The sequence below is a fragment of the Mirounga leonina genome, unplaced genomic scaffold (assembly GCF_011800145.1).
Source record: "Mirounga leonina isolate KUSES-001 unplaced genomic scaffold, KU_Mleo_1.0 Mir_53, whole genome shotgun sequence".
NCBI lineage: Eukaryota > Metazoa > Chordata > Mammalia > Carnivora > Phocidae > Mirounga > Mirounga leonina.
The window spans coordinates 45,551,939-45,568,263 of NW_023270807.1; the positions used below are offsets into that span (position 1 = coordinate 45,551,939).

Here is a 16,325-nt window from a genome sequence, read left to right on the forward strand (position 1 = left end):
GCGTGGGGTTAAAACATTCACCTAGGATAATGGATAATAATTAGGTCCCCTTCATAAAGCCTCTGGGATTGTAGTGGGGTGAAAAGGGGGTTCAAAATACCCTGACTTCAGAAATCTGAGGACATAATGTAACAACGATTAACATTTACTGAATGTATAGTGTACCAAACACAATCCTAAACACTATATACAATTCTAAACACTATGCATTAATTTACTGAACTCTAATGACAAGACTAAAAGGTAACTAATTAATTTTCCAGATTTTACAGAAGAGGCACAGAGAACTTACATACCTATCAAAGGAAAGGCTGGATTTAAACCCGTATGTCTTCCACGGTTAATGTTCTTAATCATTATACCTGTGGTTGCCACATTTTGTTGCACACTGGTTCCCACATGCAAATAATCTGGTGTGACTGGGCAACAGGATGTTAAAAAGTTCTCTGGTTGATTCCTGCGCTATACCTTTCTGTCTCCTGGTCATTCTCAGTTAGTGGTTATCAAGCCTGGAGGAACATCAAAGCCCCTACCTCACCCCAGACCAATGGGCCTGGGCTTTGGTATTTTTTAATGCTTCTCAGGTGATTCCAGTCTATAAACCAGGCTTGAGAACGGCTGCTTAGGAAGACACCAGCTGTCTCTCATGTTACCAATCAGGGCCCCAGCTAGTTAGTGTTTTTAATTCTAGGAATGGGGTGGGTGGGGCTCAAAAAAAGAAAAATTAAGAACCACTGTCAAGTGGTCGAATGTCAGAGAGCATGGTTTTTAATTCACCTAGATTCTCATAGGTCTGGAATCATTCTGGAAATAATAAGATTTTCTTTAACTGTCTCTCAGCTTGGATTTAGTGCTTTCTCTGATGAGAATGTGGCCTACGAGTTTCCTTAACTATAGGATTTCTTCTTTCCCCTTCAGATAAAGTTTCTCCTGGCATTGGGCTTCACCTAGGACTCTCACCAATAAAACATGGGCCTATTGATAACTTTCTACTTGAGACCTTAGATTGAGGAAAGAAAAAAGTTTTACAGAATAAAACAGGCTAAAAATTATTCAATTAAGATAAAATAAGACTACAACAATAAAGCTCAAAATTTTAAGAGAAATAAAATCCACAAAATATTAAACCTATTCCTTGACAAACTAACACAAATGAATAAGGAGGAAATCAGGTTGAAAGAAGGGAACATTTAAGAGAGTATCAAAAATGAAAATCCACATAAGCCAGATCTGGTTTGGGAACCCAAGATCAATTTCTAATGTGTAATATAAAAATGGCTAATATGTATTCAGTGCCTACAATGTACCAGATACAATTATAAACCTTAGATCTGGCAATAGAACATCAGAGATCCTATAGACTCTTTGACTTCCAGGGTACTCAATAGGAGAAAGCACAATAATTAACCAGGTTAATGGTTCTCAACCATTCCTTTTCCATTAGGCACACACAATTCCTTCCCCAAGTACCCAATTACTGAACACAAAGCCAAAAAAATATCCTATCGTTCTGGTTCTAGACAGGTTCTAAATTCAGTTAGGAGTTAAACCTGCCAGGTTCAAGATCAAAATCTCTGGTAATTTCATAAAAAATTGAATTTTGCAGGAGCCAGCTGGTTAAGTGTCTGCCTTCGGCTGAGGTCATGATCTCAGGATGCTGGGATTGTGTCCCACATCAGGCTTCCTGCTCAGCGGGGGAGTCTGCTGCTCCCTCTCCCTCTGCTGCTCCCCCTGCTTGTGCTCTCTTGGTCAAGTAAATAAAATCTTTAAAAAAAAACCCTCATTTTGCTAATGAAAAAGAGATCCTTATGTTTTAGCAATCAGACATACAGGCAGCAGAACTGGTATTTCGTATGAAAATTAGCTCTGCATTTTTTTGTAAAGATTTTACCTATTTGAGAGAGAGAATATGAGTGGGGGGGGAGCGGGAGGTGGGGAGCAGAGGGAAAGGAGGAAGCAGACTCCCCGCAGAGCAGGGAACCCAACACATGTTGCAATCGCAGAACCCTGAGATCATGACCTGATCCAAAGGCAGACACTTAATCAACTGAGCCACCCAGGCTCCCCTAGCTCTGCATTTTTACCCATATTAACAGTCTATAGGCCACTAGTCTTAAAATTCTTAAAATGTTATCATTCACTCTTCCAGATCTTAAATTACTTAAACTATTATCCCTGATTATTTCTTACTTCTGACTCTGATATAACCAGGTCAGTTGTGCACATTTGCCACCAAGAGCCAATGCACAAACACTCCCACATTTGTAGAGACGTTCTTCAGGTACAGGTCTGGATTAACTCAGACTCAAACTGGCAGCAACTGAAACTTTACAGTTCAGAAGAGAACTTTCTAAAAGACTTGGAAGGCAAGTTATTACCAAGTATCTATAATGAAAGAAATTTAGCACAGCTCTTGAAGAACTTGTAGTTTTTGTTTTTTTTTTAAATATTTTATTTATTTGACAGAGAGAGACACAGCGAGAGAGGGAACACAAGCAGGGGGAGTGGGAGAGGAAGAAGCAGGCTTTCCGCGAGCAGGGAGCCCGATGCGGGGCTCGATCCCAGGACCCTGGGATCATGACCCGAGCCGAAGGCAGACGCTTAACGACTAAGCCACCCAGGCGCCCTGAAGAACTTGTAGTTTTAAGCAGAAGTGGATGCTGGTGGGCCTGTGAGAACAGGTTAGAAGCGAAGTATGCACCTAGACCATTCATTCAGTCAGTCCTGTTGTTCACCTGAATGTGGACGAGTATCTTCCCTACATAAATATTTCAGCTTGGACTAGATGACAACTGGTCATCAAATTTAATTGCTCTTTGAAGCCACACCTGAAGTCTAATAGAACTCAGCAGCAGTCAAGGAACAGTCTTCTGTTCATAACTGTTAGCAGTGTACCTCTTGTAGCATGTTACGTAAATATTAACTAATGAGGAGAAGAGCTTAAGCCACTTAAGATGCAACAATTACACAACAACTAAATGCAGCTTGTGATCCTATACTGGAAAAAAAGACTACTGAAAAAAATCAGCAAAACTGGAATGGACTATACACTAAATGAAAGTATATATGATATTATGTGAATCTAATGACTATACCGTGGTTGTGTAAGATAAGCCTTGTTCTTAGGAAGTAAACAATTAGGTATCGACAGGTTGAGGTGCATGCTTTATGAAACCCACTCTATGTGCGTGATACAGGAAATAGAGTGATGAAGCAAATGTGGTAAAATGTTAATAATTGGTGGCCCTGGATAAAAGAGTATACGGAGTTCTTTGCACTATTATCACATCTTTTCTATAATTTTGACATTCAAAATTAAAACAAACAAAAAAAAGAAAATGAACTTGCTGGATTTTTTTAAGTAGGCTCCACACCCAGTGTGGAGCCCAACACAGGGCTTGAACTCAAAACCCTGAGATCAAGACCTGAGCTGAAATCAAGCCGGATGCTCAACCGAGCCACCCTGCCGCCCTTCAGCTGGATGTTTTAAACTTAACATCAAAATCTAAATGAAAAGGAACTGAGAAAGGGAAACAAATCTATACTCCATCATTATGTTTCTGAGCCAAATACGGTGCTGAACATTTTACAAAGGTTATTCTACAGAATACAAAGAATTTGAGCTTTGAGTCAAAAAGCTGGGTTAGTAGTTCAACTCCACAATTTTGTTGCTCTGTAACTTTAGGTTATTCTTTTCATCTTCCTGTCAGTGTCCTCCTCTATAAAATGGAGACAACGCTACAAATAGGATGACTGAAAAGATTAAACATGATAATATCAAGTACTGTATACTTTGTGTGTACACCACCGTCCTAAGTGATGGGAGACAAATTTCTATGGGACTCCTAGGTTTCTGCATGTCTTGTAAGCAAGGCATAAAATCTTTTCAAGGATGCTCATATAGCAAACAGATTTGTAAGACAGAAACAGTATCCCACTACAGAGCAAAGGGAAACATGCTTACTGCCCATCCTAAAAGCCTCAGGGTCCCTCTCTTATGTGACACAGCACCCGGCCTGTGCAGGTATCATCTGACCTTCACATCACCCTGTGGTTAGAAGAAGAGGGGCTTGGCGAACCAATGCAAGTAAATGTTAATACTCTGGCTACTGCTATTGCTGCGAATAGTAAAATCCTTTTCTCTCACCCAGGGATCTCATGTTTTTTGGCCACCACCCATGGAACTGTGATAGACTAGTAAGGTAAAGTCACAAACCCCTCACAGTTCTTGACACTATGCCCTTTCAATTAACATTATGTCATTAGATCTTATCAATAACCCCATAAGTTCAGCAAAACTGCATGGTACAAGTGAGATATTCCACAAACAATAGTTATTATTGTCTTCATCATCATCATCATCAATCCTCGCAACAATCCTGTAAATTTGGAATCAATACCATCATTTTATAGCTGACAGGTTAATTAACCTGCCAAGAGTCAGTCAGTCACACAAATGGATTTTAATCCTTTCCACTTTTATCATTCTATCTCACAGTTTTAAAATTATGAACTCATTTGGTGAAGCTGCAAAATTTATATTACATCACAACAGCTTATTCTTTAAATATGTAATAACAGCCTTTTATGTTTCAGGCACTTTGCTGGTGCTAGAGAAATAGTGAATAAAACATGCTCTCTGTCCTCACGAAGCCTATAGAGAAAACACACCAAAACAAGGAAAACAAAACAACAAAATAACTAATTCCCTAATAATTAATTAGCTAATGAAATAATTATTAACTCTTATAAATGCTATGATGGAAGCAAACAAGGGTCTGAGATAGAGAGCAACTGGAGGACACACTTTTCAAACCAGAGGTTTTCAGTTGGAAATAAATTCAGTGAGTCCCAACCAGGATTTTCTGAAAAATGTAGTATAAGTAGAAAAGAATGCACACACATTATAAGTACTGTTTTGTGAAACTTCCATTTTGCACAAACGGTCATGATATAAAATCATTTCCTTTAGGCACAGGGAATATCTATGCAATGGGAATGGAAAGACCTTGCTTTGTTAGAAAAGCAAAATTACAGTGTGGCTAGGATCCTGCAGAAAGGAAGAATAGGGTGGTATGAATGGATGTTGTAAAGAAAGATGTTAAGGTTCTGGTAGAGTTTGTGCAATGTAGTTTATTTAAATAGGTAAGTGACATGATTTTATATTTGAGAAGTCACTTTTCTTGCTATAAGGAGAATGGATTTGAGGGAGGGCAAGGATGGAAACAGACCCATCGGAATGCTGTTGTAAGCAGATGAAGTAGGTGATAATAGTAGCTTGGTTTGGGGTGACGGAAGGGAAAGGCAACAGGGATGGAAAAGAATGGATAGATTCAAGGTATTTTGAAGATAGAGTCCAAAGGACTTGCTGAAGTGAGGCCCAAGAGGCATACCCTAAACTTCAGTCGTATCCAAATATTGTTGTTCCATGAACATACACCATGCTCTCCCATGGTTCTGTTGTCCATACATACGATGTTCTTGGAATACCCTACCACTCCCCAAGCTCTCACCCTACTAACCTAGTACACTCCTATCCATCCTTCCTTCAGGACATTACCTTTTCCACAAAGCATTCCCTGACATTTGGAAGCTGTCTTCTCCATATTCCCTTAACACCTCACATATGTTTCTAATACACTGGTTACAGACTGTACTGCAATTAGCTGTTTATACATGTGTTTCCCCAAGTTAGTCCAGAGCCATGCCAGGACAGAAGCCATATTCTATTCACTTTCAACCTTGGGAATGATAATGGGACTGCTTAGAAAAATGTAGATTCATTATCTAAATTTGCTGAATGTGCTATTTCATGTAATACATTCCTTCACTCCCAAACTAGCAAAGGATCCTCATTCATAAAGATATGTATTGCACATTTTTTTTTTAAAGACTTTATTTCTTTATTTGACAGAGAGAGACACAGCGAGAGAGGGAACACAAGCAGGGGGAGTGGGAGAGGGAGAAGCAGGCTTCCTGCAGAGCAGGGAGCCCAATGCAGGGCTCGATCCCAGGACCCTGGGATCATGACCTGAGCCGAAGGCAGACGCTTTACGACTGAGCCACCCAGGCGCCCCAATTGCACATATTTTTATTTTACCTCATTTCAGATCATCCTTCAATGACTCCATGTTTGGAGAAATATATATTTGCTTAGTTTATGTTGCCAAACAAATCTATTAGATTCTGTTTAATGATCAGATTGTGTTTCTTGCCTTTATAAACTGATAGCACAGCATATAGGAAAGGGCTGATTTTGAAATTAGACCCCTGTGCATAAACCAACTCTTCAATTTACTGACCATGTGTAGACCCTGGCCTTGGGTAGATTTGTAATCTCTGGATCTCAGTTTCCTCAACTGTATAAGGTTAATACTTCTATGTCATAGGGTCATCATGGGGCTTAAATGTGAATGTAAAGTAACTAGCATAAATACACACTACCTATTAGTTCCTGTTTCTCCAACTTACCTTCTTTACAAGGAAGAATACAGCCTTTGCAAAACTAAACACAATGTTTCTGGTCATGACATTATCTTGACCTATGGGTTGAAAATGGAAATCATCTTACCTCTCCCACTCCAAACACAGCCTGGACACTGAGGTCCAAAACTACCTACCCTGGATATAGCCTACTGTCTACATTAGCATGACTTTATTATTTCTTTGTCTTTGTTAGCATAACTTTACTATTTCAGGAGATTCCTGCCCAAATAGCTTGATTATTCATTACAGGAACTTCTTGAAAAATCAATTCTTCAAAAAAAAAAAAAAAGCACCAACAGTTTATACTCTAAGATTCCTTGCACTACCTTGCCTTCTTTCTTCCAATCTTAAAACTGTGAAGATCAGGGCGCCTGGGTGGCTCAGTTGGTTAAGCGACTGCCTTGGCTCAGGTCATGATCCTGGACTCCCAAGATCGAGTCCCGCATCCAGCTCCCTGCTCAGCAGGGAGTCTGCTTCTCCCTCTGACCCTTCCCCCCTCATGCTCGATCTCATTCTCTCTCTCAAATAAATAAAAATAAAATCTTAAAAAAAAAAATCAAAACGGTGAAGATCAGTATCGAATCCCAACCAAGCCATCTCCTCCACTCCCCTGCCCCCTCACCCTCTGCCACTGAAAGACCAGCCTTAAACCATACTTCAAATTCTCAAGAAAAATCAGATCTTGCCTTCCCAGACACTACCAAAACTCTGCTGGTGTTCTTTCTTAACCCAGTAAACCATAAACTTAGCTTTGTTCTATCAGAAGGTCCGTTGGTGTTATCTGAGAAGCCAGCGTTGGACAGGGCAATAGTCTATAAGCATAAAGACAAGGCAAAGCAATTTTCCCACAAAAGTCCAGAAATACTATAAAAATGAACCGAGGGAAATTATATACTAGGCAAAATACGTCCACTAATATGTCCATTAATGAAAGGAAATGGGTTTGTCGAGACAATTGAAAGTTTCATTGTAAAATTCCAAAAGGGGCCAATGAATTTCAAAAATTGTTTTTGCGGGGCGCCTGGGTGGCTCAGTCGTTAAGCGTCTGCCTTCGGCTCAGGTCATGATCCCAGGGTCCTGGGATCGAGCCCCGCATCGGGCTCCCTGCTCCGCGGGAAGCCTGCTTCTCCCTCTCCCACTCCCCCTGCTTGTGTTCCCTCTCTCGCTGTGCCTCTCTCTGTCAAATAAATAAAATCTTAAAAAAAAATTGTTTTTGCTGAAATCTAATGTTTAAGTGTTTTATTCCTTTTCTTATTACAGAGCTGTTCACATAGAGGGCTCTGAACCACGAAAAAACAGCATCTCACGTTATCTTTGGAGTTTCCAAAAATAATGCTAGGACAGGCGGCCAAAACGATTGCAAGACAAATGACCAGATTTTATTTTTTTTTTAAAGATTTTATTTATTTATCCATGAGAGACAGAGAGAGAGAGAGAGAGAGAGAAGCAGAGGGAGAAGCAGGTTCCCAAGGAGTAGGGAGCCCGATGCGGGACTCGATCCCAGGACCCCGGGATCATGACTTGAGCCGAAAGCAGACGCTTAACCATCTGAGCCACCCAGGCGCCCATGACCAGATTTTAAATTAGATCCTTTCGAATGAAAATTCAGATCCATAATCAATTTCACTAAGTGTAAGGAACACTAATTTCTAAAGGGTTCTAATCATGGCCCAATGACTTTCCACTAGGGTAAAGCATACAAAGCTGTGGGGTGTAAAGGAGTGAGGGAAGCAACATTTGCTTTTCAAGATTTACTTTTCACCTTGAGAAACCGATTTGGGTCGCATGGCCGACCCTCCATCAGATCGGCCTCAACAGCTCGAGCAGCTCCAAAGAGGAGGCAGGAGGCGGCAGAAACAGGGTTTTCATGGAATCCCCCTCTCGCTGACTGAGGGCTGACCCGGCGTGGGGGTTCCGCTCGGGCCTTCCTTCTGCCAGTTCCCGAGTCCGTACCTGACAGGCGATGGACCTGCGGAAGCCACAAGCCATGTCCACCTCCACGAAGCGCGCCCCAACCACCGGGCCCGGATCCTCGCCCCGCCCCCTCGTACGCCCCGCCTCTGCGCGCCGGAAGCCCGCCCCGGAGGATTCTGCCAACCAATCAAGAAGCCGCGTGGCCCGCCACTAACCTCTGCCCTGCTGCCGCGAGGGAGCGCGGGAAATCCCGAGTGCAGCTGCAATCCCGCGGGCAGCTGGGACCATGGCCACTTCTTCGGTGTCCAAGGTACGTGGGGGGCGGACGACACTAGACTCAGCCGTCGCCTCCTTCTCTTTTGGAAAAGGGATGTAGCAGAGGTTACGTAGGCCTCAGTGAACAGGCTCGAGGGGAGGGAGTGGCGGGCTGAGCTGAAGAGTCCTTACTCCGGGTGCAGTTGAGGTCAGTTTTGCTCGGGGAGCGAAGACATCGATCTGCCTTAGTTGCTTTGGCTGGGAGGACTTTTAAGTTCTGGTTTGTGGAGGTCGAATTCCCCGAGGATGTGCTCCAACCTCCCTTCCTTTTTCTTCCCCATAAATATTTATTGTGCGCCAAGCACTCCCCGTTAGGTACGACATAGTGGTAAACAAAATTGTTGTCTGCACTCAAAAAAGTTGTCTGCACTCAAAAAAGGCATTAAACACAGATGAATTGATGATAACAAATTGTGATAAGTGTTAGCAGATTGCCCCGGGTCTGCGCAGGCCTTTTGGAGAAAGGGACATTTTAACTGAGACTTGAAAAGTAAGTACAAGTTAGGCAAAGGATTGGAGGGTGGGGAGACTGTTCTAGCATAGAGAATGACATGTTCTTTGGCCCAGAAGATAGAAATAAAATGACCTATTAAAGAAGTTGAAATATTAGTATAATCAGAGAGGAAGCGTTGTGAAAAATGAGAATGAAAAAGTAGTGTAGGTGTGTGTGTGTCAGAGGAGATCACATAGACCTCATATGGGCTGCCTAGATGGCCACGGCTTGCAGGAAGACATGATAATGTGGTTGGTAAGAAGATAAACCCTAGAGCTCTATTGTCTAATGTAAGTAGCCAGTAGCCACATGTGGCTATTTCAGTTTTAATTAAATAAAATTGAATAAAATTAGAAATTCATTTTCTCAGTTTTACTAGCCACATTTCAAGTGCTCAATAACCACATGTGGTGGTGGCTACCATATTAGTGCAGAGACATGATATTTCTCCTTCATTACCAAAAGCTCTATTGTACAGCACTGCTACAGACCAAGTAAGACCTTTAGTAGTAGTATGAGTACAGCCAGAAGCCCCTGAAGTTAAGCTGTGATAAAGTTGAGAACGTAGATGAAAAAAACTGCAGTCATTTCTCCCTACGTTAAAACAGTAGATTAGAAGGCTCTACCATGGATCTGATCTTTAATTTTGATTAAAATTAAACTAAAATTATGGGAAGGAGTGCCTTCTGAGACTACATATCAACGGGGAACTTCAAGCCATAGAGCTTAAGTTTATAGAAGATTGACTATGGGGGCGCCTGGGTGGCTCAGTCGTTAAGCGTCTGCCTTCGGCTCAGGTCATGATCTCGGGGTCCTGGGATCGAGCCCCGCATCGGGCTCCCTGCTCTGCGGGAAGCCTGCTTCTCCCTCTCCCCCTCCCCCTGCTTGTGTTCCCTCTCTCGCTGTGTCTCTCTCTGTCAAATAAATAAAATCTTTAAAAAAAAAAAAAGATTGACTATGATGCTAGGTGCAAATGCCAGAAGAGGTTTAACTGTGCTTGTGTAGCCTGGGCACTGGGGTGTAAGAGCACCTGGTCCAGGGGTCCCAGACAGACCAGCTTCGGCCCCTCCCTGCCGACAAAATCCTAAATCGGAGAAATGAGTGGTAGTGAAATAAAGGAGCGGTGTGGGGGACCCTCCCTGCCCTAGGCATGTGGGGTGGAGTGGGTCTTGTGGGGTTGGGTGCTTTATGATAATCAGCTGTGACCAACAAAGAATAACCAGCCCCTAAAAAGGAAGTAAGCCGTTGAAGGTGTTATCAATAGAGATGTTAAATGGATTTAAGTTTCCTGGTTAGCTTTCTATAGAAGACCAACCCTAAAGGCCCTCGGCAACCCTCTTGGGACCCCTCTCACTCTTGAGAGCTTTTTCTGTATCTTCACTTAATAAACTTCAATTGCTTTACTCACAAGAAAAAAAAAAGGAATTTATTTCAGTGAAGCCAACACTGACAGCAGCCTGGAGTCTTAAAGACTGTGTCCAAAGTGCTGAAAATAAGGTTTATATGAAGAAAGTGTGGGACAGAGGAGGGCGGTAAGGGTCAGGTTGATCATTGTCTTGGAGTCAGTCATGGGCGGGGTCTTGCTGGCTCCGGACAGTCCTTACTGCTTGAGGGGTTAGTTTTGGTTCCCATCAGGAGAAGCTGTGCCCACAGGATCTTTTGCCTGAGTTAAGAGGTAAGCTTGGATGGGGCGCTTGGGTGGCTCAGATGGCTAGGCATCTTCCTTCCACTTGGCTCATGGTCTCCTGGTCCTGGGATGGAGCCCCATGTCGGCCTCCCGGCTCAGCGGGGTGTGTTCTTCTCCCCCCGCCCCCCCCCCCCCCGTGTGCTCTCTCTCTCAAATGAATAAATAAAATCATAAAAAAAAAAGTGAGATAAGCTGGAAAGAAGAACTTAATCAGAAAGTTTGAGTTCAAAAGGGAGGTAGTTGCAGTTCTCTCATACTAGTATTTTTTATTAGGATTGGTACTGTTTTTGTTTGGTGCTGGTGGTAAAGTTCCATAGGTTTTGAGTGGTCTGCCCTCTAATTCTTTTCATTGCATAAGGCTCATATTTTTGTGTATCTTGCAGAATTGTGAGGTTTTGTTCAGGAAAGCATTATAATAGAAATGCTTGTATTGAGATGATTATGAAGGGGACCTTGCATCAATAAGATTCTTTAAGGACTATTTCAGGAGCTCATAGAACTGCAAGCTTTTTTTTTTTTTTTAAACCTATGTAAACTTCCTCTTCCGAGTCATATTTTCTACCTGTTAGCTCTCCTCCTAGACTGCTTCTTCTATCTCAAACACCATCATTTGATCAGCAGTTCTAAGTGGTTAACCATATTACTACCTGCCATACATTAGGATCTATTATGGGCACTTGTATATCTCACTCCTTCATAGCTCCTTTTCCTTTACTGAATTGCAGGTGGATATAGAAGGGAGGCAATGACAAGCTTGTGTGGTACTACAGGATTTTTCTAAATGTGAATGTGTATTTCAGCAGTTCACTAGTTGCAGATACAGGAGTATAAGGCACAGTTCTTATTTTGGATCCTGTAATCCAAATGGCATTTTATATTTGCACAGCTTTCTTTAGCACTGTCCTGAGATGACTTTTTCTAGGTATATTTTTTTCATTCTTTCATTTCCCATAAAAATGGGTCTTTAAGAAGCTGTACATGGTGCATGGCTTTAGGATTGGTAGAATAAACATAGAGCCAGTACCTTGGAGACTATATATTACCAGTCAAATAATAACATGAAACTAAATGTAGCTAGGAAATTACCAGGAAAATTACTTGGCAGGCATTCATTCCATATACTGATTGCGCTAACACCTGTCCTAGACACTGAGGAAACAATTGTGAATTATATGCAGTCTGTGCTCTGAAGGCACTCACAAACTACTTGGTGAGACAGACCCGTAAATAACTATGATACACAGTGAAAGTGATTTAAAACAAAGCAAAATAAAGGCATTCAAGTATTGTGAGATCTTAGGGAAAGGAATAATTCTAACTAGAGAACTGGGGACGGTTTCCCAGAGCAGATGAGTAAGACTTTTATCAGATGAAGAAAGGTGTATAAGATGAAACAACAGCCAAATTACCTATTTCCTGACCAGGTTATAGACACTTGAAGTTTAATTAAATAATAAAGACTTCTTTTGAAATGAGAGGGTGTCACTATTTTTGATCTTCGTTTTAATGAATAGTACTAATGTTCTTTAAGTTTTATAAAAATGGAAGCTTTCTGGGTTTAAATTTCATCAGCTTATATTTTGTCTCTTAGATTAGGTCCCTAAGAGCAAAATCACGAGATGCGCATCTCATGGGAAGGAGGAGAAAGAAATGGATAGTCCCCTTGTTGTATAAAAATTGTCCTGCTAGGGGCACCTGGGTGGTTCAGTTGGTTAAGCCTCTGACTCTTGATTTCAGCTCAGGTCATGATCTCAGGGTCCTGGGATTGAGCCCCCTGTCCGGGATCCACACTGAGCAGGGAGCTGCTTGGGATTCTCTGGCTCTCCCGCTGCCCACCCCCCACCCCATGCACTTGGGTGCACTCTCTCTCTCTCAAAAAATAAATCTTTTTAAAAAAAGAATTTTCCTGCTATAATTCAGATAGAAGAGAGAATTTCTTAGCACTTTAAAGAAATGCCTTTTTAAAAAAAATCTGCTTATCCATAAAATACTTGGTTAATGAGATTTATCTGTTCCTTGGCTACTTTGACTTTATGCTTTTTTCTTTCTTACTTTTTTTTTTTTAGGGCTGCTTTGTGTTTAAGCCAAACTTCAAGAAGAGAAAGATCTCTGTGCCAGTAGGTAAGATGTCTTAATAGCGAATTGGCTAGATTTCCTCCCCTAAGTCTTGAACTTACCTAACCCTAGTTGAAGTTAGTAATTCTCTTAAGTTTGACTTACTTAGCTTCTTGATGTAACAGTTATGTTCCAAAGTATAGTCAAAGGGATAAGGTACATCCTGGACTTTGAGTCTAAAAGGGAATCCAAATATACTTTCAAAAGGCAAATTAGAAAGTAAATTTCCCTCAAAGGATATGTCCCCATTCTTCAAAAGAGATTGTCTTAGGGGTGCCTGGCTGGTCAGATGGTAAAGCATGTGAACCTTGATCTCCAGGTTGTGAGTTCAAGCCCCACGTGGGGCACAGAGCTTACTTAAAAACATATATAAATAAAATAAAATAATAAGGCTAACTCAAAAGGAAATTTAAAAAGAAGAGAGAGACTGTCTTAAAAATCTCAGTGATTTCCTGGGGTGTGGTAGAGAAGTTGACTGCAAAAGGGCAAGAGATACTTTTTGGACCAACGGAAATGTTTTCTAGATCGAGGGAACAGTTATGTGAGTGTATACTTTTGTTAGGACATACTAAACTGTTAAAATCAGCATATTTTATAATTTGTAAATTATTTCTCAATAAAATTAAACTTAAAAAAAAAGATACTGTTTTTCTTCACTTTCTTCATTTATTTCCAGATAATCTGTTTGGTGATCATGTTAGGAAGAATTGACTTTTTCAAACAAATCATGACATTACTGTCAGAAAATATGTATTGTACTGGTTTTCAATTGTAGCTGCAGATTAGAATCACTTGGGGAAATTTTTTTAAAAATTCGGTTTTTTTTAAGATATAATTGTATTTTCACATACAGTTGCAAGAAAGTGTAGAGAGTTTTTTGTGCCCTTTACTCAGTAATCTCCAGTGGTAATATTTTGGGTAACTGGTACAGTATCACAACCAGGAAACTTAACATTGATACAATCCATTGACCTTACTTAGATCTCAACTTGGGGAACTTTTTAAAGATATTCATGCCCGACCCCATCTCAGACCAATTGAATCAGAATCTCTGGGAGTGGTACCTAGGTACTGGTACTTTTTAAAAAGCTCCTCACAGGGAAAAAAATACACAAAATGAGAACAGACCCAGGGAACTCAGCAACACTGTCAAGCATAACAGTCGCATGATGGGGGTCCCAGGAGAAGAGCGAGAAAAGGGGGCAGAAGATTTGTCTGAAGAAATAATAGCTGAAAACTTCTTGAATCTGGGGAAGGAAGGAGAAATACAGATCCAGGAGGCCCCAGAGAGACCCCAACAAAACTAAACCAAAGAGGTCTGCACCAAGACACAAAGTAAGTAAGATGGCCAAAAGTAGTGAGAAAGAGAGAATTTTAAAATCAAGAGAAAGGAAAGCAGTTACATACAAGGGAAACCCCATATGGCCATCACTGGGTTTTTCAGGCACAAACTGCATGCCAGACGGGAGTGGCATGATAAATTCCAAGTGCTAAAAGGAAAAAATCTACAGCCAAGAATACTCTATCCAGCAAGGCTTTCATTTAGAATAGAAGGAGAGAGAGTTTCCAGCCATGTTCCTTTCATACACAATGCCATTGGCCTGTGGGTCCCAAATGCACAGTCCAGCCACCCTCCTGCCCAAGTCAGCATGCACGGCCTACCACCTGCTCAACGCCAAGTAAACAAGCCTTCACCTCAGATTGACAAGGGCTCAAGCTGACACTCCCCCTCAAATTCCAGCCCCTGTGCTCAAGTTTGTGCACAAAAGTGGGCATAATTTTAACAGCAGAATGAAGCAATCTGAACAGTGACACTAATTCTGTGGAATATATGATGGGTAAAAGGAGTGTGCTAGACTGAGAACATCTCCAACAAGCACATCAGAAAACAATACATACAGCATGATTCTAATTAGTAAAAGAAACAAACCCAGGCAAAATAAAACAAGAGGAAATCAGAGAGGGAGACGAACCATAGGAGACTCTTAAGCATAGGAAGCAAACTGAGGGTTGCTGGAGGGAAGGTGGGTGGGAGGATGGGGTAACTGGGTGATGGGCATTAAGGAGAGCATGTGATACAGTGAGCACTGGGTGTTCCGTGCAACTGATGAATCACTGAACTCGACCTCTGAAACTAATAATATACTATATGTTAATTAATTGAACTTAAATAAAAAGGAAACCTAAAAGCTCCTCACAGGCTTACTATTTACATTCACTGTTCAGTATTGTAAAGATTAATTCTGATGGAAAAATTATGATGTGGAATTAAGCATATTTATGCACTAGCTTTGAATTAAAGGAAAAACTGAACTAAACCATTGTTTGACTAAGGAAATAAAGAACTTGTATTTATTGAATAGGATTTTTCTAAATCATCGCATGATGCAGACCTTAGGGTGTTACTCCTTCAGTTTGAGACCAGCTAGATAAGAAACCTGTGCTCAAAGAGCAAATAATAAAATGATGGTTCATATTGAGGGGACCAGAGGGTAGAAAATATGATTTATAATAAGAATCCAATTTCTCATTAGCAAATAAACTGTGATCTCAAGTTCTACACTCTCTTAGACTTAGTCTCAAGGAAACATGAAATTTTTTGTATTCCCTGCCCCCCAATAAAAAGTGACTGATAGACTTGGAAATAGTGAACAAAGAATACCTACATTATAAGTTATTTTTAAGTGATGGACTTGTGAACATATTTCTTTAATGTTGGAGATTGCTAAACTCGAAGTAGTTCATTTTCAGAGAAAATTCAAGTTTTGTTTCCCATTATCTAGGATACAGAGCATGAAATGACATCTAGTATCATCAGCAATGTCATTATAACTAATGACATTGCTAGCATTTATTGAGTTTTTATTATGTGCTAGATTATTCTAAGCTCTTTATATGTGTTCCTTTGTTTAATCCTCTCAGTAAACATGAGGAATGTATTATGAGTATCTCTATTAAAATACTAGGAGGATACTTAGAACTCTCAATGATAGTGTTAGTAAGTGGCAGAGCTGGGGTTTGAACCCAGTTGTCTGATTCCAGAACCTCTGGTCTAACCATTATTTGGTACTGTCTCTCATAATAGGCGAGTTTTTGCTTAGAACTTTTTCTGTTGAATTTCAGCTATAACTTACTAAGATTTGTTCAAAGTTCTAGTATTAGTAAACCTAATGTGTATAATTTGAACTTTGCTTTGAAGTACATAGTTTTTTTTTTTTTTTTAAATTGGGCTGACCTAAGACCAATAGATAATGTTTCAATATGAGAATCTTAGAGGAATTGACCCTAATTAAAAGACAGATGGTGTAGGAATAA

The 16,325-nt window shown here is 40.7% G+C and overlaps 2 protein-coding genes across 7 annotated transcripts in view; one reads left to right on the forward strand and one right to left on the reverse strand.

The window, feature by feature from the left end:
* Positions 1-8,515, reverse strand: part of RARS2 (arginyl-tRNA synthetase 2, mitochondrial) — a 59,380-nt gene extending 50,865 nt beyond the window's left edge. Inside the window, exon 1 of one of the 4 annotated variants that reach the window (XM_034991334.1) lies at positions 8,440-8,515. In XM_034991334.1, coding sequence (XP_034847225.1) covers positions 8,440-8,475 — 36 coding nt within the window. In that variant the 5' untranslated portion in view covers positions 8,476-8,515. Of the gene's footprint in view, positions 1-6,471; positions 6,694-8,248; positions 8,404-8,439 lie in introns of those variants that run through there. The other 3 variants (XM_034991332.1, XM_034991335.1, XM_034991331.1) reach the window with 3 other exon arrangements.
* Positions 8,516-8,628: 113 nt separating this feature from the next.
* ORC3 (origin recognition complex subunit 3) overlaps positions 8,629-16,325 on the forward strand; it is a 60,632-nt gene continuing 52,935 nt past the window's right edge. For 2 of the 3 annotated variants that reach the window (XM_034991328.1, XM_034991329.1), the window contains exons 1-2: positions 8,629-8,710; positions 12,962-13,016. In XM_034991328.1, coding sequence (XP_034847219.1) covers positions 8,687-8,710; positions 12,962-13,016 — 79 coding nt within the window. In that variant the 5' untranslated portion in view covers positions 8,629-8,686. The remainder of the gene's footprint in view (positions 8,711-12,961; positions 13,017-16,325) is intronic. The other variant, XM_034991330.1, reaches the window with a different exon arrangement.